At 40.0% G+C, this 25,613-nt stretch overlaps 2 protein-coding genes across 11 annotated transcripts; both read right to left on the minus strand.

The window, feature by feature from the left end:
- Positions 1 to 3,915: 3,915 nt before the first annotated feature.
- LOC9304571 (formamidopyrimidine-DNA glycosylase) lies at positions 3,916 to 6,230 on the minus strand. Of its 9 annotated transcripts, none has more exons than XR_002330858.1 (7): positions 5,983 to 6,230; positions 5,432 to 5,483; positions 5,284 to 5,341; positions 5,140 to 5,208; positions 4,932 to 5,057; positions 4,301 to 4,398; positions 3,916 to 4,221 (listed from the first exon to the last, which is right to left on the minus strand). XR_002330858.1 is itself a non-coding variant. In XM_021020029.1 (7 exons), the coding sequence occupies exons 2-6, from the start codon at positions 5,479 to 5,481 to the stop codon at positions 4,322 to 4,324; spliced, it is 384 nt and encodes a 127-aa protein (XP_020875688.1). In that variant the 5' UTR covers positions 5,482 to 5,483; positions 5,983 to 6,230; the 3' UTR covers positions 3,916 to 4,221; positions 4,301 to 4,321. The 9 variants fall into 9 exon arrangements, 8 of the variants coding, with proteins under 8 accessions (XP_020875688.1, XP_020875693.1, XP_020875689.1 ...); XM_021020029.1 differs by having other exon boundaries at positions 4,301 to 4,402; XM_021020034.1 differs by lacking the exon at positions 4,301 to 4,398 and adding an exon at positions 4,663 to 4,741 and having other exon boundaries at positions 5,983 to 6,229.
- A 4,452-nt stretch (positions 6,231 to 10,682) lies between these two features.
- Positions 10,683 to 24,765, minus strand: LOC9306581 (helicase sen1). 2 transcript variants are annotated; one of them, XM_021020083.1, is made up of 6 exons: positions 23,988 to 24,765; positions 22,780 to 23,823; position 22,742; positions 11,715 to 11,797; positions 11,306 to 11,618; positions 10,683 to 11,229 (listed from the first exon to the last, which is right to left on the minus strand). In XM_021020083.1, the coding sequence occupies exons 1-6, from the start codon at positions 24,510 to 24,512 to the stop codon at positions 10,748 to 10,750; spliced, it is 2,448 nt and encodes an 815-aa protein (XP_020875742.1). In that variant the 5' UTR covers positions 24,513 to 24,765; the 3' UTR covers positions 10,683 to 10,747. The 2 variants fall into 2 exon arrangements, with proteins under 2 accessions (XP_020875742.1, XP_020875740.1); XM_021020081.1 differs by having other exon boundaries at positions 11,306 to 11,630.
- Between the last annotated feature and the right edge of the window lie 848 nt (positions 24,766 to 25,613).

A 25,613-nucleotide genomic window follows, 5' to 3' on the forward strand; every position in this document is an offset into this window, starting at 1 on the left:
TTTTATTTTACGCCAAAAAATATTATTTTATTATAATTTAAAGTTAAAAATAAAGACCAAATTACGTTTTACTAAAAAGAAATTATAATATTTATTCTATAATTTTTGAGCAAAAAAATAATTTAATTAATTATGAAATAAGTTTAAAATATGCAAAAATATGCTATTTGTTTTCTATTTTTTGAAACATATAGAATTTTTTCTATAATGTATTTATATGTTCTCTTTGGTGTAGTACACTCACATAACATTATTATTATAGTATTTATTATGTTATTTTTAATGAAAAATATATTATCTTGCCTTAGTCTTTTTAAATACTGTTCATTTACATATTTATGTATATCAATATAAATTAAATATAGACTAGATATTGGAAATTTTTTTGATAATTTTTAAACAACTTATGGTGAAATAAGGTTAAATTCAGGAAAAAAACCTTAAATAAAATATTTTAAAATTCTAAAAAAACCGTACAAATTGATTTTTAAACAGATTCATTTTAAGAAAATTCAAATGCATAAGAAAACCTTAAATATCATAAGTAGAAATAAATATATCTTCAAACAATTTCACTCGAAATACATATCCTATGACTAGGTACTCATTTTGCACCTACGACATTCACGTGTCCAACTTAATTCAACACAATGAATCAACATACGATTCAAATCCAATGCCAATAAAAAAACATTTGATTCCATAAGTTCATCTTAAAGGTATCACATGAATCTAACTTAAGAGCATTTAAAAATTATAGAGAACCCATGTAGATATTTTCCATGTAATTAACATAAAATTTTTAAAAGAAAGCATGACCTTCATTAATTAGGCCCAACTAAACATTCAAATTAAAACTCAAAACAGAGTTGGTTGTAAAACGAAGAAGACACAAAACATAATTTTTCCAAAGTACATAGAGCGCTATCTAAAACCAATCAAACCCGATAATTCACTTATTCTTCTTCTTAGGTGGCCATTTTGGATATGCTCCTCAATCTGGCATCTTGTCCCAAGCCCACTCGATATTTCCAGTGTGTGTAAATTTTTCATTTGTCTTGCCGAATATGGCTAAGAACATGATGTATCGTTTTTCTTTTAAAACTCCATAGAAAGCTTAAAATCAACATCTTTCGAAACTGGAAGGATGAATCTTAGCGGTGAACCCTCGAGTACGTGGCGTTGGAGGCCTTGGAGGATCATACGATTAGCTACCTCCCTAACATGCTCATAATAATCTCTAAATTCCCTCTTTTCGCCACCCTTACACAGAGCACTTAAGACCGTATTAACGGAATTCTTCATATCAAAATGCATTTTACGAAGCTTCTGTTTATTATATCTAACCAACTCCAGACTTTTATTATCATTAATTTTTATTTGAAATCAAACAAAATTAATATATATTCGAGTGGTAAAAGAGTTGTTGGTTGTTGTTAGGTTCCGCATGCGTGATCCAAAACATGATTAAACTAAAGTTAATAAGTAAAATTTGTTCATTGCATACCCAAATGTATGTTGAATAACTGAGTGATGATAAAGGTAAAATATAAATATTCATTATATGTCACGATCATGACGTGTTTATATCTTAGTGAAACTGTGCTCTTGTCGTGCCAATAACATTTTCAAAACTATTAAATTTTATATTCTTTAATTTTAACTTTGGCACCTTCTTTCGCGTTCAAACTTTTGTCTTATAGAAGATAGACGCGGTAAAAACCGCTAGTCACATACTGCACACCCAAATTGTCATGGAATTTAAAATATAAATAATATGATAAATAAATTAAAATTATAATAAACATTATATTCAACGTCCTCTTAACCAATTATATTACATTATGAACAAACCAAACATTTATCTATAATGATTCATTTGAATTTGAATTTTAAGTAAAATTTGTAATCAAGAGATTCAAAATTCTTGTAGTTGTTTTTAACAGCCGCATCTGTGACAAATATTTTATTGCATACGTTAATTACATACCTATATACTACATGAAAATAATTTTAGTGAGACATAATATTTCATCACAATAATAAATTTGATCACGTATCAATCTTATTACTCTTTACTATAGTCTAAATCATCAATGTTAATGAATAATAAAAATGTCACTTCCCCATAATAATGACCGATTAAAGATTTGTCTCAAATCAATCATTTTATTACTAAACAACGTCTTAATGTCGTAACTTATTATGAAAAAACTATACTCTTAAATCGTCACAAGTGATGACAAAAAAATCACAACTATCCTTCATAAATACTAACTAAAAATATTTTCAAGACCATCATATTTTACTCCCACTATAATGATTCATCTTTTACTCATTATGATAGGCTTATAGTCTCAAAATTGTCACAAAGATTGACAAGAAGTCGTCATCTATCTTGATTTGAAGTCTTAAAGTTGGCTCTTTTTTAATTAAATTATTGTCACTATGCTTTAATACATTTTAGCTGTAGGTAGGTTTTAGTGAGTCCAACCATTACAAATATTAATTACACAACCATTAAAACCAATAAAAGTTATAACATTATTACATAACAAAAAACACAGAGTTCCTATAAATAGGAAGACGCACATTCTACTATTCATCATATTTTAATTAATAAATACAATATAATTTTGTGAATTCTATAACAATTTGTTTAATACAGCTAATAGAGTTCTAAAATCAAAAATATTATATATTATTTTAATTTCACAGTTTCAATTATGTAACAAGTTTTTTAAAAGTTTTTTAATGGGGGACAACATCACAATACAAAGTGCTTCTGAGTTTTACTTCGAGTTCGAAGTTTTTACAGTATCATATCAAACACTAATAATTAACTATTATAATGGATATAATTAATATTATTTTTCTTAAAAATATACAATTTGAGTTATGGAGGATATCTTTTATATTTAGTATCTCATTAAGTTATTATCATGTATGTGTCATGGTAGATTTCTATGTTATTTTCTATGTTTAATTATACATCATTTTTATTTTAAATCATATGTTTCAAGAATGGAGTGGCGGAAGAAATCATGTCGAAAAAGATCCAATAGTGAGGTTGGTCAAGCATTTCAAATTATTAACATTTATTGTGTTTGATTATTTACTTAATAGAAAATTCAAAATTTGTATATATATATATATATATATATATATATATATTTAGTGAATTTATCTATGTTATAGCATTTCAATAAATAGGTGGTGGAGTATTTCTAATGACAAATTAAGGTTGAAATGATATTAATTGTGTATGTTAGTAATATATTCAATATAACTATTTTTTTGTAGGGGATTAAGAGATTTCAATAGAATTATTTGTGTTATGGAAAACATCACATTACATAGTGCTATTTGAATATTATTTTAAGTAATTAGGTTATTTTCTCATTTTACAATAACACATTTATATTTACTTTCATTACTAATATCATGTAGTATTAGCCTTTTCTTATATAACTAGGGGAAATCCGGGCTACGCCCGGCATATATATTTGGCAGTTGTTACTTTTAAAATTAGTTTTTTTTCCTCTAGATTTATTATTTATTGCAAATTATGAGAAATGTTACATAGACGATTCTACAACTGACAATTCCTTCCGACCCTTATTAGATCCACGACAGACGTCACCTCTTTCACCTCCTTCATGCTCACCTCCTTCACCTCCTTCTTCATGCTCTTGATGGACACTTCACTCTCTGCTTAGAATCCTGGCGAACGGCTAAAATTGTACATCGCTGGAGATCTCATGCACACTTGCCTCCAATAATCTGCAAATATATTAATAAATCGCAGTATCTGGGCATCGAACCTCAGACCTCTGGGTGTAGAAGCATTAATTAACCTTTGATCAACCAATGGACCAAGAGGGCTTCCACTTTTAAAATTAGTTTACTCTTTTAAAAAATTAATTTATTTCATATACATCAGAAAAATCATGGTGTATTAAACATTTTAATGGAAAGAAAAACTATATTGTACAATTTATTTGGTTATGTACTATTATTTTGATTAATTTTAGCCCTTGATCCTCGTTTTGGTTCCTAATTCTATTATATCGATTGAGTTTATGAACCTAGCGCTGCCTCCAATTTTCACCCTCACAGATTTGGCTGCTCTTCAATGTACAATTTGGTGAAGGTCAATGTCCATCATCATTTGCGTTGTAAATATCCGTAGACAAATTCCTTTACGGAGGTGATAAAATTCTGCGATTCCAAAAAATCATTGACCATGAGTGAGTTTAGAGAAGAGAGTGTGAGACCTTTAATTTAGAAAGTCAATAACTTTTAAGACAGAAGCTGGATTTCACGGAAGAATATCAATATCATATGCATTCAATTTTTTTTTTTTGTTATGTTCCCTTTTGTCTTCAAGTTCATAGCCTGGCTGGAAAAATGTGAGAAAATTAAAAAGATATCAGCCAAGAACCTTTACAGAGTTGCAACTAAAAAATATGTAGTGTGTTGAAAAATTAGGGAACATGATAGCTAGACGACCCATATAGCAACGAAGGTAGTACTTAAGTCATAGTTAAATCATTGTTGCAGCAAATGTGTTGATAACATAAGAAACATGTGTGTATCTATACATGTATGCATATTTGAATCAACTTTAAAACACAAGATATGAAACTATAGGAGAATTACCCATGTCAATTCTTATTGTTCTGTTTCTACTTCAACACTCTCGTTATTAGCTTAAGCCAAGTGTAAGCTGATAATTAAGCTGCAATGTGTTGTACCATAAGCATTTGATTCTTAATTGCGGAGCTATACTATAATACTGATTAAAGAACCAGTTAGTGTAGTATTTAAAATGTCATATAGCAAAGTTCGAGTAATTGTGGTAAGTGGTAAGGACAAGAAAGAGTTGAAAGATGCATAAAAGTGAGAGAAAATGAATTTAAATTCTAAACCTGATCAAGTAGGAGAGGTTTTATGGTTATTTTCTTTTTAGCTAAGCTTGCTGCAAATTCCTCAACTGTCATAGGCTCCAACAATGCATTCGGATGAAGCTCTGATATTGGGCTCACAGATGTTGGCTGTGATAGCAAACATAAATAAACAATTCACTAACAGAGAAGCTTAACAAAGAAAAGCAACTTAAGAGTTATGCATTTATACATTAGCTAGAAGTCGAACTTTGGCCAATCTCCTCTTATCAGTAATGGAAAGCTCCAGACCATCATCAAGCTGTATACAAAATCATAACTCATTGAAGCACATTTTCGGGTTCGCGATCAGTTAAAAACTTAAAATTTTCTCAACCTGGACTAAGAACTTTGAATACTTAGATGGCCACTCCTCTGAGACCTTTACAGCAGACCTATATAAAAAATGTAATACAAATCAATCTTGTTCTATGAATTTTATACTGACCAAAGCAAATGTAATAATCGTGCTTCATAAACCGCACCTCTTATACTTAGTGACAGCGACGCCTTTGATATAAATAGCATCAGCCATACCTGAGGAAGAACACACATAAACCAAAATCAAAATTAAATAAAGCCAAACACTTTCACTCCTTCTTTACGAATGAAAGCAAAAAGGTCTTGCATTGAACAATGAACCGTCTTGCATTTTAACAAATCTTCGATTTTGATGTAGTTTATTCCATCAAAGGCCCTGAATTTAGATAAATTGGAGTAAGAAAAACCTTGAATTAAGTTACTTGACGAACACACATAAAACCAAAACCAAAACAAAATATAAGTTCTAACAAACAATAAATCCCACTTTCACTCCTTTGATAATGAATCAAAGCCAAAAGGTCTAGCATTGAACTGTCCTGCATTTTGTTAAATTTTCAATTTTGATGTAATTGATTCCATCAAAAGCCCTGATTTTTAAGGTAAAACGGAAATGTAAAACCATTGGCATCAGCTTGATCAAATTTCAACCAAATAATTTGGGATTCAAAAAAAGATTGCAAACGTAACCTAAACCTTATTAAAGGGAGATTACCTGAACTTAGAAGATGAAGCACTGATGGAGATAAGGCAGTCACATACTTGAATCTTTAGTCATTCTGGATTTTTAAGAGGAATCACATGACGCTTCAATTCACAATTTAAGATGCCGTTTGGATTTAGAAATATCTGAGAGAGGATACAAAGCGTTTATGGAAGAGTATCAAACGATATCGATGGTGATTGTGAAAAATATATCCATAAAAAAAATTGTAAATGGCTGATGTGGCATGATTTTAGGAACTCTTTAGATTGCTGATGTGGATTGCTTTAGAAGCCTCAATGATCTTCTTTTATTAGTAAGAGATGTCAAGTAAAAAGTTTAGGTTATTATATGGAAAACTAAATGATGATAATATTATTTAGATATTTAAAAAAAAAATTATTAACAATTTGAGTGATGGAGGATAAGCAAAACTTTTAAATCAATGAAAATTGAATCACTTAAAAAGTGTATTATATAGCTTCAATATCAAACTTTATAACATTCGGTTGAAAATTTTTTTGGGAAAAGAGTTAACTAAGTTACAGTAAAAAATTTTTTATAAATTGGCTATTGGGCCACTTGGCATCTTCTTATATTAAAATATTTTATTTTATTCTAGTTACATATTTAGAATTGAATTAATTAACACATAACTCCAAAATGAATAGTTGTATTAAAAGTATTAACATTTGCTGTGAATTAAATTTAATTAATATTCAAATTAAGAATTTAATACTCCATCCGTTTTAAAATTAGTTGTCATTTAAAATTTTTTCACACAATTTAAGAAAACATTTAAATTCTGTTTTACCCTTAGTTAATGTGTTTTTTTTTTATTTGATATCATCAATTAATCAGCTAGAACAGCAAAGATAAAATTGGAAAATCTGTCATAAATATGTATTGAAAACACAAAGCGACAACTAATTTAATATAAATTTAACTTCTAATACGACAACTAATTTAAAATAGAGGGAGTAGTAGGATGATGAAGCTTTTATAATTTATTAATTGTTTAAATTTTATTATTTACTTATTGTAAGAATTAAGTATTTACATATGATTTTTAGTGAATTTATCTATGTTAAGAGTAAAAATGAGTGGTGGAGCATTTTAAACTATCATTATGGTTGAAATGATATTAAGTGTAGGTTAGAATTTCATTATGAGTGTTTTGATTATTTTTTTCTTTTTAGAGTGACAGAATTATATATTTCTTTTTTATTTAGTATCAAGTAAAAATTTTAGATTATTGTATGGAAGATTAAATTATTTTAGCTCTAATTAACCAACATATTTAACATAAAAAAAAATACAATTTGAGTGATGGAGGATAAGCAAAGTGAAGTTAATGAAAATTAAATCATTAAATATTGAAAGGTTTAATTTGAGGAAATAGTTAACTAAATTAAAGTAAATATATATTTACACATCAGCCCATGATCCCAAACCTTCTCCAACGGTGGTTCTGGGTCGTCTATGGTATTCAATAGTTTACATTTTACAATCTGAGTTATTTATTTTTCATGGCTTGTAAATCAACTATTTTTTGTTGATTAATAATTTTATCATTTCAAAGAATATATATATATATATATATATATATATATATATATATATATATATATATATCACTATCTCACTATTGGCCTGTTTTGCATCTTCTTAACTAAAATATATTATTTTATCTGAACTCTATATATATAATTGAATTAATTTTTAATATGAAACTCATAATAAATCCTCAATTAAAAAAATACGATTTTTGTTTCTTATGCATATAATATCGAATGAAATGTTTTTACCAATCATCATATCAGATAATTTAAACTTCACCAAAAAAAACAAATATCAGATAATTTAAATACATATTCACCAATCATCTTTCTATACCATATCACTACTTTCATTTGTGTTGTCTATTTTTTTTAATCATTATTTTTTAACAAAAATGTATGATCATATGTTGCATTTGAAAATTAATTATAATAGAAATTTAAGTATTTTTCAAAAAATAATTAATATAAAAAATTAGCCTTGAAAACAACTATTCAATCTAAACAAAAAAATTGATTTAATATTAAATATATTAATGATTAAACTTTTTAAAAGTAGCAAAACATTTTTAATGTATATTTAGTCACAAAGTATTTACATATATTATTTTATTAATTTCAAATCCACTGGACACCTTCTAGTAGAATAATAATATGGAGAATTTACCATCAGGTTCTTGTTTTTGTAACGTGAGAAAATTATTAATCATTGCGTTACTTTCTCTATCTCTTAGCTTCTAGACTCTGAAAGAAACAAGGGTTGAAGGAGAAAGGTTTTGATTTTATTTCCTTTGTTCTCTCTTAACTATTACATGAGGTTTATCCTCTTATTTATACACAATGTAAAACCCTAATGCTCTTGACAGATGTCATCATGCGATAGAGAGCTGAGAGCGTCAAACTTGTTGTTTGTCTTTATCTCTGGTACAAATGCACAGCTCACTCGCTATCCTTTTGCAACGGCATTGTTATCGGCAGCTTCCTTTCTCTTGTCGTTTGTGTGAGAAGATGACTGTTGCTGACTGGGCTTCGTGGGCTCAGATGTGATTTGAATCTTGTTGGGCTTGACATCACGATCCATCGGTTTGGCTTGGGAAGACTCTGCTTGGAACAGAGGATTTGGCTTGGGAAGACTCTGCTTGGAACAGAGGATTTGGCTTGTTCTCTGTTGACTTGAGCTTCTCCTTAATAGACTCATCGTGTAAACGTTGCAAAATCTCATCTGTGGCTTTGCCTATAGCTTTAACCTCCTTCACGTATTTCTTTCCAAACAGTTTTAGCACCGGCAAGTAATCACCGGAATGATTCGCGCCGCTATACACGGCGATATCATACACGAGCATCTTGAACAGTTATGTTTCTTCCTGTTGTTAACATCTTCTCCCTACCTTTCTTACTATGTTGTTGAACGTTAGATCGGGTAAGAGCGGTTCGAGTTCGATATGAGTGAAACGGCTTGTGTCATCGAAGTGAGTGTGTGAGCATTAGCAAGATCTTAACGGATGTGGAGGAAGTTGTAGAAGCGGTGAGAAGAGAGGATTTCTATGGAGCAAAATGCGGTGGAGGTTACGACACTGATCACCGCAAGGAGCGGTTCCAATGGTTGTGTGGTTGTAGGCTGATCAATGCATACTTGGTTAATATAAGACTTTTAGTGAACACTCATATTGGGCTTCTGAGTGTTAGACAATTTATGGTGTTTAGTTTATGTTAATTATGCTTTGTTTATTAAATGGATAAGTATCAATTTTGTAGAGACTAGGATTAGTTTTTTTGTTTCTCGATTCTTATATAAAGGATCCTTGCGTTGTAGAATGGATGAGTTTTGATTATTGAATAGAGATATATATTTTAAAGAGTTTGCTTGTGTATAGTCCTGACTCTTGAGAGAAAGATTCTCAACCCTAAAAGCTTATGTGTTAACTCTCAAATCCTATTGTTTTCAACGTCAATCCGTCGTTGTTAACAAGATCAGGTCGCAAACCAAGATCCCTTAGAGATCGTGAGCTTCTTGTTCGTTAATTAAGTTTCCGCTCTCTATCATAGGCGATGTGGTTGGCGGTGAGTTGGAGGGTCCGGTTGAGAGAACAAAGTCGTTTTTGGCCGGTGAAGAATATTCTTGGGCGAGGGAAGAAGAAGATATACTACTACACGAGCCAAAACGGAGGGAGAAGATTGGTCCGTACTCTTTGGAGGACAGTGGTTAACGACTGGACGTGACAGTGGTTGCCGAGGGAGATTGAAATGGTGTGTTTTAGAGGAGAGGAATTTGTAAGCCAAAAGAAGCAATATGAGAGGGAGAAGTACGAAATAAAACATTTCGTCCTCTATCTTTTTTTCCCTAATTTTAGGGTGTTTGTGTTTCGACTTGTGAAATTGGCTTATGGTTTGGTTTACAACTCTCTATATATAGAGAAATTGGAGTACTTAATGACATAACTTGACGTACCAACGTAGAGCGAATAATCTATCTGATCGCACCAACAACATAGATTATTGTACCCAAGAAAATCTTGTTAACATAATTCGATTTTTTTATTTATTTAAAATTTGAATATGTAGTGACCAATGAACCGAATTGCATAAAGTCTACATACATAGTTATTATAGTTATAGGCATTTTTAATCCTTACTTTTATTCTTTCATGTTTTCGAGAGAGATTGATTAAACTCTAACGTTGATTTTCCAAATGGCACGGGGAAGAAGAAAGATCGGGATTTTAGGAACAAAACATTCATGGTAGTTGCACAAGTTGTCCGCTTCTAGTCGTCATAACCAAAAACTAAAAGATAAGAGAGTGTTTTCTATTTCCTATTGCATCAAGGTTTCGAAACTAAACCTAATTTATAGTCCATCGACATGCATATTACATAAACTATTTTAAAAAGTAAAGTTGATAAAATCGAGTGGTTAGTTTCATGTCAAATCATTATGTATTTTTCTGGGTACAAATGATTCAAAACTACTCCATTTTGAGGAGTCAAAACGACTCCATTTTAAATTAACACTCAAAGCTAATTTTTAACAATTTAATAAAGAAAAAGTTTAGAAAATTTCTATTTCATGAATTATTATCAGACAAGTAGTAATTTGTTTTTATTTCAATATAAAAGTGAATCGATTTTCATAATTAAATTGAAAACCATAAATACCATAAAAATACCATACATAGTTTAACAGGAAAACACATAAACATAAAACAAGATCAAACAAAACACTACCAAGCGTTTCTTTTCCCATAGCCATTCCTAATCGAAAGAGATCCAAAACTCGAAGACACATCCTCAAGCAAAGCATCACTCATGGAATCTCTTAGATTCTTCTCATCAGTAGCATCATAGAAACATCCACGTGTCCTAGACTCACTTATCAGTTTAGCCCAAATCGAACCACTTAGAGCCAAAGTTGTCTCATTACCAACCACCCATAAACAATGCCTTGCTCGAGTAAGTGCCACATTGGCTCTTTGACGGTTGTTGAGAAATCCCACTTTTCCATTACCGTTACTTCTAACGGTAGAGATGATGATAACATCTTCTTCCCCACCTTGAAACCCATCTACCGACCGAACATTCAAAGTGAAAAGCTCACCTGATAAAGAGCTGTACTTATTTTTGGTTCTCTCTTGGATTGCTCTGACTTGTCCTTTGTATGGAGAAACCACTCCAACGCTCATCTTTATTCTTCTTTCACTTGAAACTGTTTTGAAAAATAAGCAAAATTAATTTAAAAAAGAATAATGAAAAACAGATTAATATATAAAGATCAATAATACCTTTGAAAAGACTGGATATGATTTCAGAAATCACAGCAACTTCAACCATGTTTTTAGGACTATGTCCATCACCAAACTCTTCTTCTCCAAGTCCAACATTGATAAAAGAGAAAGAACCAAACATGTTCCCTTGAAGAAACCTCTTTTGATAAATGCTTTCTTGAACATTCGCAGCATCTTTGATTTTCCCACCATAGAACTCTTTATTAGGGAAACGACTAATCGAAGGATGCATTCGGTATTGAACATTAAGAAAATGCTTGTTGTGACCAAGCAGAACCAACCTCTCGAACAAACTGCTTCCGAATTTTGCCTTTTCACATATCTGCCACATTATTCCGTGATTAGAAAACTATAGTATATATAACTAGAAAATAGAAAGACACTTTTGTTTATAATAAGAGACTACCTCGTTATGAACCATTGCAGGCAACTGAAGCTCATCTCCTATAAGAACAGCATGACGAAGTCCAGAAAGTTGCAAAGCAGCAACTTGTTGAGGGAGAGATTGGGCTTTAGAAGTATAAAGGCCCAATCCAAGAAAGAAAGCCCATCAACGGGCAGGCCTTAAAGCCCATCAACGGAGCAGGCCTTAAAGCCCAAAAGCATCAAAGCCCAGACGACCTCGCCGCCTTACGGGCCTGCCACGTCACCGGACCCAAGGGGTAAAACCGGTAAAAGCTGTCAGGGTACGCCCTATTCCGCAGGGTTATAAAAGCAGGACGACTAGTCCTGTCACATCCATCGAAAAAGACGCTGACACGGCAAGGACGCGAAGAGCTCGGCAAGGATACAAAGAACTCGGCTAGGACACGAAGACCGATCTCAATCTAGAAAAGGAAAGCGACCTCAATCTTCATTCAGCTCGGAAAAGCGACCTCAATCTTCATTCAGTTCGGCCTCATCGACGACCTGGAATCCTTAATCCGAAGTCATCAATCTCGGTTCGCCTAACGCCATTTGAACTCTCGGCTCGAATTGTTTTGGGAGATTCTTTTTACTTCCCCAGAGAAACCCTATTTCGTACTTGTGTGATTCGTGCATCAACAGTTGGCGCGCCAGGTAGGGGGATAGCTCAGAGATTTCTCCAGTCAACAAAACGAGCCCGCGACAACACGATGGCAACCGATGGAAACCAGGGAACCAGTACGGGCCTCCGAGACGACAACGCATCCTCCACGGGAGGAGAGACGGTGACGCCGATCCCGTTAGGAGCACTTCCGACAAGGAAGGCCACCCATACCTCGGTAGCTATTCCCGCATCGCTACCTCAAACGCCCGAGGGGCCAGCGGAAGCAGCAAGGAACGAAACGCCCCCGGCACACCAGGAGGAAGGCGAACCGACCTCTCCCAGCAGACGACGTCCAACGAACCTCGAAGAAAACCGTGCAGAACGGCACGCTGCGGCAACAACTCCCGCCGAGCCAAACCGACTGCTCCAGAACATCCTCGACCATCTAGGTCGACAGGACGCACGAACAGATGCTCGGTTCGCATCTCTGGCCGCGGCTCAAGCGTTCTCCATGGACGAGATCAACCGTCTGCAAACGAGTCGGAGTGCAAACGCAGTCTACACTCCAGAACTCCCCGGACGTCCCCAGGCAGCTCAGCCCGTCCAAACCATGGGCAGCACCAATCCGCGAGATACGGAGATCGCCGAACTAAGACGCGCTGTCCTGGAAATGAGTTCGAAAATTCACCGTGCCACTAGCTCGGCTCCAGAACTCGACCGTGTGCTCGAGGAAACTCAGCAAACCGCTTTCACCCAAAGAATCACAAGCATCTCCGTCCGCGGATCCAAGAAAATCAAATTAGAAAGGTACAACGGAAAAGGCGACCCTAAGGAATTCCTGCAATCTTTCAGCGTCGCGATTAACCGCGCCGAGCTGACTCCAGAAAACTTCGAAGCAGGGCGGTGCCAGATCTTCATCGAACATCTCACGGGCCCGGCTCTCAACTGGTTCTCCCGCCTAAAGCCAAATACAATCAGCAGCTTCAACCAATTGTCGTCGTCTTTCCTAAAGCACTACTCACCTCTCATCGAGAACCAAACGTCCAACGCCGACCTATGGTCCCTATCGCAAGGCCCCAAGGAATCACTCCGATCGTTTATCGATCGCTTCAAGGTGGTAGTAACCAAAATCACCATCCCTGACGAAGCCGCGATAGTAGCCTTGCGCAACGCCGTCTGGTACGATTCAAAGTACAGAGACGATATCACTCTTCATGCTCCGAACACTCTCGAGGACGCACTTCATAGAGCCTCGCGGTATATCGAGCTCGAAGAAGAGCGGCTCGTTCTAGCCAAAAAGCATAATCCGCCCAAAACATCTGTAACCAAGGAGACTGCTTCGGCCATACCTAACACGGCAAACAACGCCGAGCCAAAGCAACATTCCAAAGGTAGCATCGGCCAGGCACGACGACCTACGACCTTCGTCGTTAACAGCGAGACACCATCACCAAGGCCGTGGAACAAGTACGTAAGGGACCCCGATTCCCCGGCATCGACATCAATATTCTGTGAATACCATAAGAGTAGAGCGCACGCCACTGAAGACTGCCGGTATCTACAAAGCTTGCTGATGGCAAGATATAAGAGCGGAAGCATTGCGATCGAGTGCGATCGCGCCCAAGGAGGTAGAAATCAAAAGCGTAACGAAAGCACGGCTCGTCAATACCTACAAGACCATGCGAAAGCCGAGGAAGTCGAAGATGCGAATGATTCCGCCAAAAGACCTCGGAATGGAGAGGCGCCAGCCGAAGCTCCGGTGGTCGTCAGACAGGTCCGAATGATAATGGGCGGACTGCAAAACTGCAACGATTCGGTTCGATCAATTAAACAACATCGCAAAAAAGCTGAAATGAAGGAAGTATGGCCGTCCACGAGCGCGCCATCAATTACGCCCATCGACGAACCCATATCATTTACCCAATCCGACCTGGAAGGCGTCGACACACCGCATAACGATCCTCTCGTCGTCGAACTCATTATCGGCGATAGCCGAGTAACTAGGGTGCTCATCGATACTGGAAGCTCAGTCGACCTCATCTTCAAGGACGTTTTGGCTATAATGAATGTCAGCGATCGGCTAATAAAACCCGTATCGTGCCCGTTGGCCGGATTCGATGGTGACTTCGTAATGACAATCAGAACGATCAAGTTGCCCATATTCGTCGGAGGAACGATCTCGTGGGTCAAGTTCGTCGTAGTTGACAAGCCCGCAGTTTACAACGTTATTTTGGGGACGCCCTGGATGCATCAAATGCAGGCGATCCCGTCCACATACCACCAGTGCATCAAGTTCCCAACGCATAACAGAGTATTCACCTTGAGAGGAAATCAACAGATCGCAAGAACATGTTTTCTCATCGAACACAAGAACCGCGTCACTAAGAAGTTATAGCAATTAACGACGCCAGCGTCATCGACCGTCCCGACCCTGAAAAAGTCCCTCGAAGAGCCTCAGCTGAGCAGAACAGAACAAGTGAATATTGACGAGACGGATAAGACAAGATGCGTCGCAATCGGGGCCGAGATAGTACCATCGGTTAAAGAACCACTCATCGCGTTCCTAAAAAAGAATTCTAAAACGTTCGCCTGGAGCGTAGACGACATGATAGGCATCGATCCTATGATCGTTACGCACGAGCTTAACGTCGACTCAACCTATAAACCGGTAAAGCAGAAAAGGCGAAAATTGGGAACGGAGCGAGCCAAGGCCGTAAATGACGAAGTCGAAAAACTCTTAAAGGCTGGCTCGATAACCGAGGTAAAATATCCGGAATGGCTAGCGAACCCGGTCGTTGTGAAGAAGAAGAACGGCAAATGGCGTGTTTGTGTAGACTTTACCGACCTCAATAAGGCGTGCCCAAAAGACAGCTACCCACTCCCCCATATCGACAGGATAGTTGAAGCGACCGCCGGGAACGAACTTCTGTCCTTCATGGATGCATTCTCGGGGTACAATCAAATCCTCATGCACAGAGATGATAGGGAAAAGACCTCGTTCATCACAGACCGAGGAACCTATTGCTACAAGGTGATGCCATTCGGCCTCAAGAACGCCGGTGCGACGTACCAACGTTTGGTAAATAAGATGTTCGCTGATCATCTCGGACGAACCATCGAAGTTTACATCAACGACATGCTGGTAAAATCTCTAGTAGCAGCCGACCATGTCCGACACCTAAGCCAATGCTTCGACGTACTGAACGAATACAATATGAAATTAAACCCCGCAAAATGCACGTTCGGCGTAACATCCGGCGAGTTCCTGGGGTACATGGTCACACAGAGGGGGATCGAGGCTAACCCAAAGCAAATTCGCGCAATCCTCGATCTGCCTTCTCCAAAGAATGCACGCGAGGTGCAGCGACTAACAGGACGGATCGCCGCACTCAACCGCTTCATCGCCAGATCGACGGACAAGTGCTTACCCTTCTATAACCTCTTAAAAAGGAAGGACAAGTTTGCATGGGATGAAGCGAGCGAAAATGCTTTCAACGAACTCAAACAGTACCTCACGACGCCCCCGGTTCTCGCTAAGCCAGAAAACGGTGAAACGTTATTTCTGTACATCGCGGTATCAAGCTCGGCCGTGAGCGGTGTGCTTGTTAAAAATGACCGAGGCGACCAGAAGCCGATCTTTTACGTCAGCAAGTCCCTTATCGAAGCCGAGACACGTTATCCCACAATGGAAAAAGCTGCGCTAGCGGTCGTAACATCTGCCAGGAAATTACGTCCCTATTTTCAGTCCCACACAATCGCCGTTCTCACCGACCAACCACTACGAACCGCCCTACACAGTCCGAGCCAGTCCGGGAGAATGGCTAAATGGGCAATCGAGCTCAGCGAATACGATATGGACTTCAGGACCCGACCAGCAATGAAATCGCAAGTGTTAGCCGACTTCCTTATTGAACTACCGCTCATTCCAAAAAACCTAAGCGGCGACCCCGAGCCTGGCGACCCTCAGAACGGCGTCTGGATGCTGTACGCCGACGGGTCCTCGTCATCGCATGGCTCTGGCGTCGGCATACGACTGGTCTCACCAACCGGGGAAATAATCGAGCAATCGTTTCGTCTGCGCTTTACGGTAACAAATAATGTCTCCGAATACGAAGCACTCATTGCCGGTCTACGCCTCGCCCTAGGAATGAAGATCAAACGAGTCCAAGCATACGTGGACTCACAGCTCGTCGTAAATCAATTTAGCGGCGAATACGAAGCCAAAAACGACACTATGGAAGCATACCTCAAGGTCGTCAAGAAGTTATCCTCACAGTTTACACATTTCGAACTAACCAAAATCCCGCGAGGAGATAACGCGCCGGCTGACGCTCTCGCTGCATTAGCATCCACGTCGGACCCCGACCTTCGACGTATTATCCCGGTGGAAAGCGTAGACCGACCAAGCATCGAAGCAATCGATACTGTCAATTTCGTCGGAACCAATCACGATCCGGACGCAGCCGACCCAACAGATTGGCGGGTCGAAATACGCGATTTCCTCACCGATGGAACGGTCCCAACGGATAAATGGGCAGCACGTCGATTACGCATCAAAGCCGCGAAATATACGACCTTGGAAAATCGCCTCCTAAAGCTCAGCGCAACCGGAGCATGGCTGAACTGCCTACACAGCGAGGATATCACAGAAATAATGAAGGAAACACACATGGGGGCCGGCGGCAACCATTCCGGCGGACGAGCTCTCGCATTACAAATCAAAAAGCAAGGTTTCTATTGGCCGACTATGATATCGGACTGTAAGGACTTCGCGGCCAAGTGCGACCAATGTCAAAGACACGCGCCCTCGATCCATCGACCAACCGAGCTACTCAAGGTCGGTGCGGCACCATATCCATTCATGAGGTGGGCTATGGACATCGTCGGCCCGCTACCAGCCTCCAGGCAAAAACGGTTCATCCTAATCATGACGGATTACTTTACTAAATGGGTGGAAGCCGAATCGTATGCGGCAATACGAGCCAAAGATGTCCAGAACTTCGTTTGAAAATATATAATATGCCGACACGGCCTTCCATACGAAATCATCACCGATAATGGCTCGCAATTTATCTCGCTGACATTCGAGAATTTCTGTGCGAACTGGAAAATTCGTCTAAACAAGTCCACACCGAGATACCCGCAAGGCAACGGGCAGGCCGAAGCGACCAACAAAACTATTCTCGCCGGCCTCAAAAAACGCCTCGACGACAAAAAGGGAGCTTGGGCAGACGAGCTAGACGGAGTACTTTGGGCGTACCGAACTACACCCCGCAGTGCCACCACGCAAACACCATTCGCGCTAGCCTACGGCATGGAAGCAATGGCCCCAGCCGAGGTCGGATACTCAAGTCTTCGACGTTCTATGATGGCAGTCCGTCCCAACCTCAACGACCAGATGATGCTTGACAGACTCGACGAACTTGAGGAAATGCGCAACACCGCACTATGCCGAGTTCAGAACTACCAGCTTGCTGCCGCCCGATACTACAACAAGAAAGTACACAACCGCCACTTCGACGTCGGCGACCTCGTACTCAGGAAAGTTTTCGAAAATACAGCTGAACTCGGCGCCGGCAAACTAGGAGCAAACTGGGAAGGGCCGTACCAAGTCTCGAAGATAGTTCGCCCCGGCGACTACGAACTCCTCACCATGAGCGGCACCGAAGTCCCACGAACTTGGAACTCCATGCACCTCAAGCGATACTACTACTGACGACCTCGCTCTCCTTATATATAAAAAAAAAAAAAAAAAAAAAAAAAAAAAAAAAAAAAAAGGTAGCTCGGCCTTACCGATGCCTCTCTATGTAATGTGAACTACGAACGGCTTGATCCCTCCGATCAGAGGGTACGTAGGCAGCCCTGCTTGCAGGGCGCAGCTATGATATTAATAAAATTTTGTATTTCCATCTAATTTTGAAATACAACCGAACCGAAATATACATCGATACCCTGGCCAGGCAATTCGATCGAACACGTTCGAACGAGAACGCACACCCTTACTTAAGTCTGCCAAAACAAGTAAAAAAGTCTTGGAAAAAACCTACACTTAAGGGTCTGAAAGCCGAGCTCCGTACTCGCAAAGCCTCGATAAACTGGGTAGCATAAGCCGGGGACGAACCCGCACTCCCAAAGATTTATCAGGCCAATACAGGGTAAGCCGATCACCGCGCGTCGCACCTCACGATGTCTCGAGCCCGTCTCGAACACTCCGAGCAAACTCGGAAAAGCCGAAGTAGGTAAAACTTCGCACAAGCCAAGTCCAGCACTTGCATCTTACCGACAGAATAAACGTATAGGCCGAGGACAGACTCACAAATTCCCAACCGATCAAGCCTACCAACAATCAAAGTAACCTAGGCCTCGCATCAGCTTGGTGAACTCGCACCAAGCCGATCACGACCAGGTTTACACAGAAACCGGCCGCGTCCCGTCCTACACAGGAGCCGACCCCTGAAGAACAGGCTAAAATAAAAGAAGGAAAAGAAGAAATAAATGGCGAAAACCACATAAAATAAGCCGACCTAGCGGCAATCATGTTCAAACAAACCGACCCAGCAAAAGTAAAGCTAAAAACCGAGTTAACGGCACGTGTTCAAAAGCCGACAAAGCGGCGACTAGATAAAAAAAAAGTCGTCAAAAGCGGCAAAACGACAACTTTAAAAACGACCTCGCGGTCAGCCTTCGATATCAATGTCCTCCCCGTCTTGGACAACCTGAGCTAACGGAGTAGCCACCCGCGGAACCTCCTGGCCGTCGCCAGTCTGCTCAGCGCCTGTGGCCTCGGTCCCAAAACCACCACCATCCTGTAGTTCGGCCCCGGTCTCACGAGCTTCAACTGCGACCTCCTGCTGAGTGTCCTGATTAACGGCATCTTCTTCGACCTCGTCATCTCCGACGAAGTCCCTTCCACTGGCAGCCGAAGCGGCATACTGAAGGTTCTCAGTAACCTCGTTCCGGTCCGCGAAGAGGGTATAGGCGTCAAAATCGCCATCCTGAAGTTCAGTCACGTCGAAGGCCGCAAGATCAGCTCTGTACTGCGCCACGTCGGCCTCAACCCTGGAAAGCGTTTCCTCCGACTTAATGACGACCTCGCCGTCTTCCACTAGAGCCTTCAGAAAACCAAGGTTCCCGACTGCCTGGTTGTAAAGCAGAAGAGTGGGCTGCGCGGCACGGGTATCCTCAACATGAGCCTGTAGACGGGTGAGACGAGCCTGAAACAGCCGGGCCATCTTCGCAAGAGCTTTACCTCTACAGTACTCGCCGTACTCAGCACGACGTTCTCGCAGTCTAGCCTTTTCGGAGCGGAGGATCACAGCGAGCTCGTCATACCGAGCCTTCTCTGCCTCCACTTCGGCGCTCAAACGGTCCCTCTCCGCAATCAGCCCATTCCGGTGATGATCGAGAAGGTTGACCTTCTCCCTAAGCTTCACCGCCTCGTCCTTAACAGCACCCAACTCTCGCGAGACTTGATCTACCCGCTCCTTCTCCGCAGCAATGGCAGTCTGATAATCACTCGAATTTGGGTTCTCGGTCGAAAGCCGACGAACTCGGCGCTCGTAGAGATGAACCATGCGGTTCATCGCGAAAGTCGCCTGATAAAAATATATATAAACAATCGACCGAGGAAGGGTAACAAAAATATATATGCACATATATATAGTAATAACCTCGCATGATTTCCTGGCCGCCTCGGTATACGCATCCCGCTCTCGAAGATCCTCAATTAGAGGGAACGAGCCGGGGCCATGACCCATCTCGCGGAATAGAGCAGCACAGGCGTCAGCATTAGATGTAAAGGGAACATCCCTATCAACATAGCGATACGACCACCGGTGGTCGGCGACCCAAGGCCTCTTCTGGGCAATCGGACGAGCTCCCGTATCAGCCGGCCTCTTCCTGTTCAGAGGCTCGACTGAGCCACTCCGGGCTTCTACGGCCCGAAGATCGTCACTTGGGGGAAGGATTACAGCTCGGTCACCTCCACCAGCCTGCTGAGTTGAACGAGCTGCGAGCATCTCGTTCTTCTTTACCCTCTCGGAGTTAGGGCTCAACGGTCGAGAACTTCCGGCCTAGAAGGCGTGACGCCCTCCTTGATCTAAGAGACTCTTCTTCAGGGCCTCCCTCATTTGTCGCTCCTCTGAGCGAGTAGGCTTTGCCACAGGAGTCTCCGTGGCCGGCCTCTTCTCCTTGTAACGACTGGCGTAATCCGGAACCACACCAGGTCGAACTTACCCATTGCTTTACGACCTAAAATCAAAAAAGAAAAAAAAATATATATGAGCCAAGGGAACGAAAACCCGCAGAGGCGAACGATATATGTGATACCTGGTTTTGATGGAGCGGAAACTTTGGAACTTTGACGAATTGGCCCTCGACGAGAAGAACCTCGGCGACCGCGTGAAGGATTCCAAGAGGGGCGGCGAGCAACCTTGTTAGTAGACGGCCAGATATACGTACCCTCGGCGCGAATCTTTTCGAGATCCTTCTTGAGCTGCTCGGGAAATGGATCAAATATCGTCGGGAAACGAGCTGCATAAAAAAAAAGAAGATATAAGAAAATCGAAAACAACCAAAGAAGAAGTGTGAGGGCGGAAGACGAGCTCAAGCTACCGGGTGAAATTTTCCACCCTGTATAGATCGGAATTCTAACGTCCTCAACAGATTCTGCCGAAATCCTAACAAAGAAGTATCCCGCCGACCAGTCACTAGTTTTGCTCTTGGCCTCGTCGACAAGCTTAGGAGTCGTGGATGACTGAACGTAGTGTAAGCCCGGCTTTTTCTTGCTGAGGCTCTTAATCTTAGTCACCTCCTCGTAATGAGAAGAACGAACAACCACGCTGCACCTACTCGCCAGCCGAACCAGGCCTACCGCATTCCGGATGGCAGCAACAGAAAGCTGAGAAAGAGCCATCTCCCGCCTCGCTAAATATTCAAGCAGGAAGCCCGGAATCGGAAAAGTGAGATCGCATTCCGTAAAGAAACTCTCATAAACACAGAGGAAGCCGGCCGGAGCGGACCAAGGTCGCTCGAATAAAGCCGAAATGCGAGTTTCAATCAAGGACGGAGCGTCACAGTAATGGAGGGTATACGCGAGGGTCTCAAATGACGTCCGGGTCGGCCCCAGGAAGTCAACATGATAGGGAGACGGTTCGGGAACCCCGAAAGGCATCTCAACGAGCTCAGGCTCAGCCTCCAGATCGTCAAACTTGACATCACCAATATCCTCATCTCGGAAACTAGGAACGAATGGAACGATCGAGGTAGCCCCGACAAGATCCCGTTGAGAGGGCGAATCGCGACGTTGCAGTTCGGCCGCGAGAATCGAGGAACCGGCGTCAGACGACCTCGACGAGTTCTGTCGACGAGGGGACGAGTTGGACTCCAGGTCGTCATCAAAAGAATTGGTTCGGAATCGATCAACGGATGATATACGACCCGTAGAATCAGACGATGTACGAGAACGGAAGTGGTCGGAGATAGAACCGTGAGAACTAGCGTCGGAAGACATCGCAATAAAACCAAAAAAAAAACGAGATAAAGCGAGAGAAAACGAAATAGAAAGGAGAAGATTATACCTTTAGCAGAGGAAGAAGAATGAGAAACAGACGAGAGAAGAGGAAGTATTTATAGAAGTGGAAGGTGATAAATAATCATTATACCTACGAAATTAAGCAATGATTACGAGCTAAGATAGCTTCACACGCGAAGGGACGCTTCGACCTCCAAACATCGGGAGCAACGTCAGACGAATCGATTCTCGCGTCTCTCCCACGCGCGCGCGTCGCCGAAACTCGTAAATCCGAAACGACGCGGAGAGAGGCGACCTCTTGCGTCTCTTGGGAAGGAGAAAAACAATCATGACCCTCGCAAAAAACGATGAGTCATGATTGGGGGGCAACTGTTGAGGGAGAGATTGGGCTTTAGAAGTATAAAGGCCCAATCCAAGAAAGAAAGCCCATCAACGGAGCAGGCCTTAAAGCCCATCAACGGAGCAGGCCTTAAAGCCCAAAAGCATCAAAGCCCAGACGACCTCGCCGCCTTACGGGCCTGCCACGTCACCGGACCCAAGGGGTAAAACCGGTAAAAGCTGTCAGGGTACGCCCTATTCCGCAGGGTTATAAAAGCAGGACGACTAGTCCTGTCACATCCATCGAAAAAGACGCTGACACGGCAAGGACGCGAAGAGCTCGGCAAGGATACAAAGAACTCGGCTAGGACACGAAGACCGATCTCAATCTAGAAAAAGAAAGCGACCTCAATCTTCATTCAGCTCGGAAAAGCGACCTCAATCTTCATTCAGTTCGGCCTCATCGACGACCAGGAATCCTTAATCCGAAGTCATCAATCTCGGTTCGCCTAACGCCATTTGAACTCTCGGCTCGAATTGTTTTGGGAGATTCTTTTTACTTCCCCAGAGAAACCCTATTTCGTACTTGTGTGATTCGTGCATCAACACAACTGATTCACATTCTTTAAGCTGAGCCGCCTCATCAACCACAAGAAGGTCGATCGATCCTGTCCTTACCGGATTCATATCCGCAGCACCTGATGCTGTGCAGAAGATTATATCTGCATTCTGTAGACAAAATGTTTTTGTATCTTTGTTTTCCAACAAGTCTGAAATCTCAAAACGTTGCGGAAGTAAACGTAGAGTCTGAACGCAATCAGCACTGATTCTTTTAAAGCAATCAAATTTGAAACCTCCCTTCTTGAGATCATATCTAGAAAAATTCTCTTGCAAGAAATATCTTACGCGCTGAAGAACTTGACGAGCTGCGACCATACTCTCCACTTGTTCAGACGAAACGAAAGACTTGGGAAGATGAGTGTACAAATCAACAATATTTTTCTCCAACTCTTCACTGAAGCCATCAAAAGTCTTCTTTACAAACTCTCCAAATGTAAGAATCTTTACGGCTTTCGCCTTCTTTTCAGCTTCTTCCCTCATTGTTTCGACTTCTTTCAATAAGTCGACGTAATGCTCGTACTTGGCCTCTGTATTCTCAAGAAAGTTGATCAGTGACTCTAATCTCTGCTTCCATCCAGAAGTTGGTGAAAACAGGTTAGCGAGTATTCCAATGCGCTCATCAAGAAACACATCGAGAAGAACATCATTCTCTTTAATCCCCATTCGAGCCCGGTTTCCAGAGAGAACAATATTCCCCAGCCCATAAGTAGAATGTTCTGGTGAAGAAGTTTCCTTAAATAAGGACATGGGCCTCGATGTTACTTCTACAATAGCTGTGTTTGTAGGAGCACACACAACTGTTTTGCACTTTAGCTTGAGAAGGCAAAAGAGAAGAGTTGCGACCGTCTTTGTTTTGCCAGTACCAGGAGGTCCCCATATCAGCTTCACACTGTGCTTGTGAATACAGTTCCTTGTCTTAAGGCAGCTCAAGATTGCAGCTTCTTGGGAAGAGTTCAGTTTCGCAGAACGGATTATATCCGAAACACGGTCAGAACCATCAGCACCATTTGCACAACAAACATATTGTTCTGTTGCCTGCAACATAAACATAAAATAAAGATTTATGAATATGCTACAAAAACATAAATAAAGATTTATGAATTTGCTACAAAAACATAAAAAAAAAAAAAAAGGATTTATGAATTTGCTACAAAGATTATTTTAAAAAAAAAGATTAAAAGATTATTGGTATCACGTACCAGAGTATTTTCCTGAAGCACACTCTTGATTAGAGTTGAATTGGCAGCTTCGTTGTGCAAAGCATTCCAAATTCGAGTGTTCGTTGTTAAATTCATGAGGAAAACACCAAACTGAAGTGAAGTCTCCTCGAGTTGGTGGTTCAGTTCATGATAAGATATCGATCTAGACGAATGAACAGAGATTATAAGATCATAGTCCGAGGAAACGTAGGCGAGAAGTAAAGGATTCAAGACATCAATTCGTCTTGGCCTTTCCTTTGTTAGAGCAATAAGATCTCCACATTTTGGCTGATAGTTTGCACCAATAGTACCCAATGCATTACTTATTTTTATATCGTAGAAGAACTTGTTTGATGAGCTTCCACTTGCTTCCTTTGTCTCCACGGAACATATTTGAAAGACAGGAGCTTTTGATAAAGATTTGAAGCTAGAAAACAACTCGGTCCGTGTTTCCTCAAGTAGATGAGGAACAAAACACTGAAGGTATTCATCAACAGATCTAAACCTGTCTGGTATTGTCTTCATCTGTTACAAAATATACAATTGGTGAGGAATATAACGTATAAACATACCAAAGTTCAAAGCTATATATCGAAGAAAGTTTTAGAAGAGAACAAAACCTTGTGCTTGTGGAGATCTCTATTGAGAATATCTTTGATAGACCAAAAATACTCTATCGACCAGACTTGTTTTCTCATAATCATGGTCCATGGCCCTTCGTCTTTCTATGAGATTATTCATCGAAGCAATAGCAAGAACTATCCTGAGTTACGTTGAAAATAACCCAAATACGTAACTTGGTTTACAAGGCAAGAAAATAGAATGACAAGAAAATAATTTTTTTTAGAAGACAAGGCAAGAGACGAAGAAGACAACTCTGAAGTGATCTCTCACTATTAGTTTGGTCTACTTATAAAGGAAGACGAAGGCGAAAGGTCCAAACATATTTTGGAAATGATCTTAAATTCTAACATTTTCCAAGAAAATCTTGTAACTTGTTGATATAATTAGCTTTTCTTTAATAGTTTATTTAAATTAAAATATGAAGTGATCAATGAACCGAACATGACACTTCTCATGCATAAAGTCTACATACAGAGTTGGATTTTAGAATCATTACTTTTGCACCCAAAAAAAAAAACAAAGAATCATTACTTTTTTTTTTTTTTCTTTTACTTTTACGAGAAATTTATTCAACCGTAATGTTGTTTTTTCGCATGGGGAAGAAGAAAGGTCGGGAGTTTTAGAACAAAGCATTCATGGTTGTGGACACAAGTTGCCTGCTTCTAGTCTTTTTTTTTTCTAATAATCAAACAAAAGGATTGAGTTTATAATTTAGAGGAAGTTCTAATTAAATAAAAGCAAATATTATATGATAATTATAATTTTTTTTTTTTCTCATTATAGAACATCAACCACATTTACAACATCTTCATTCTTTCACGACATCAAAATATTCAAGATTCTCGAGGAAAAACATGAAAATCTTATATAGTTTTTGTTAATAGATACATATTTGCATAAATTAAAATTTTATATGGATAATTGTTTTCTCAGATTTTTTTTGTTAAGAGTTATTAGGCGAGAAAACAACAAGAAAATCGTTGCTCTGCATGCATGATCATG

The sequence above is a fragment of the Arabidopsis lyrata genome (assembly GCF_000004255.2).
Source record: "Arabidopsis lyrata subsp. lyrata unplaced genomic scaffold ARALYscaffold_7, whole genome shotgun sequence".
Classification (NCBI taxonomy): Eukaryota; Viridiplantae; Streptophyta; class Magnoliopsida; order Brassicales; family Brassicaceae; genus Arabidopsis; species Arabidopsis lyrata.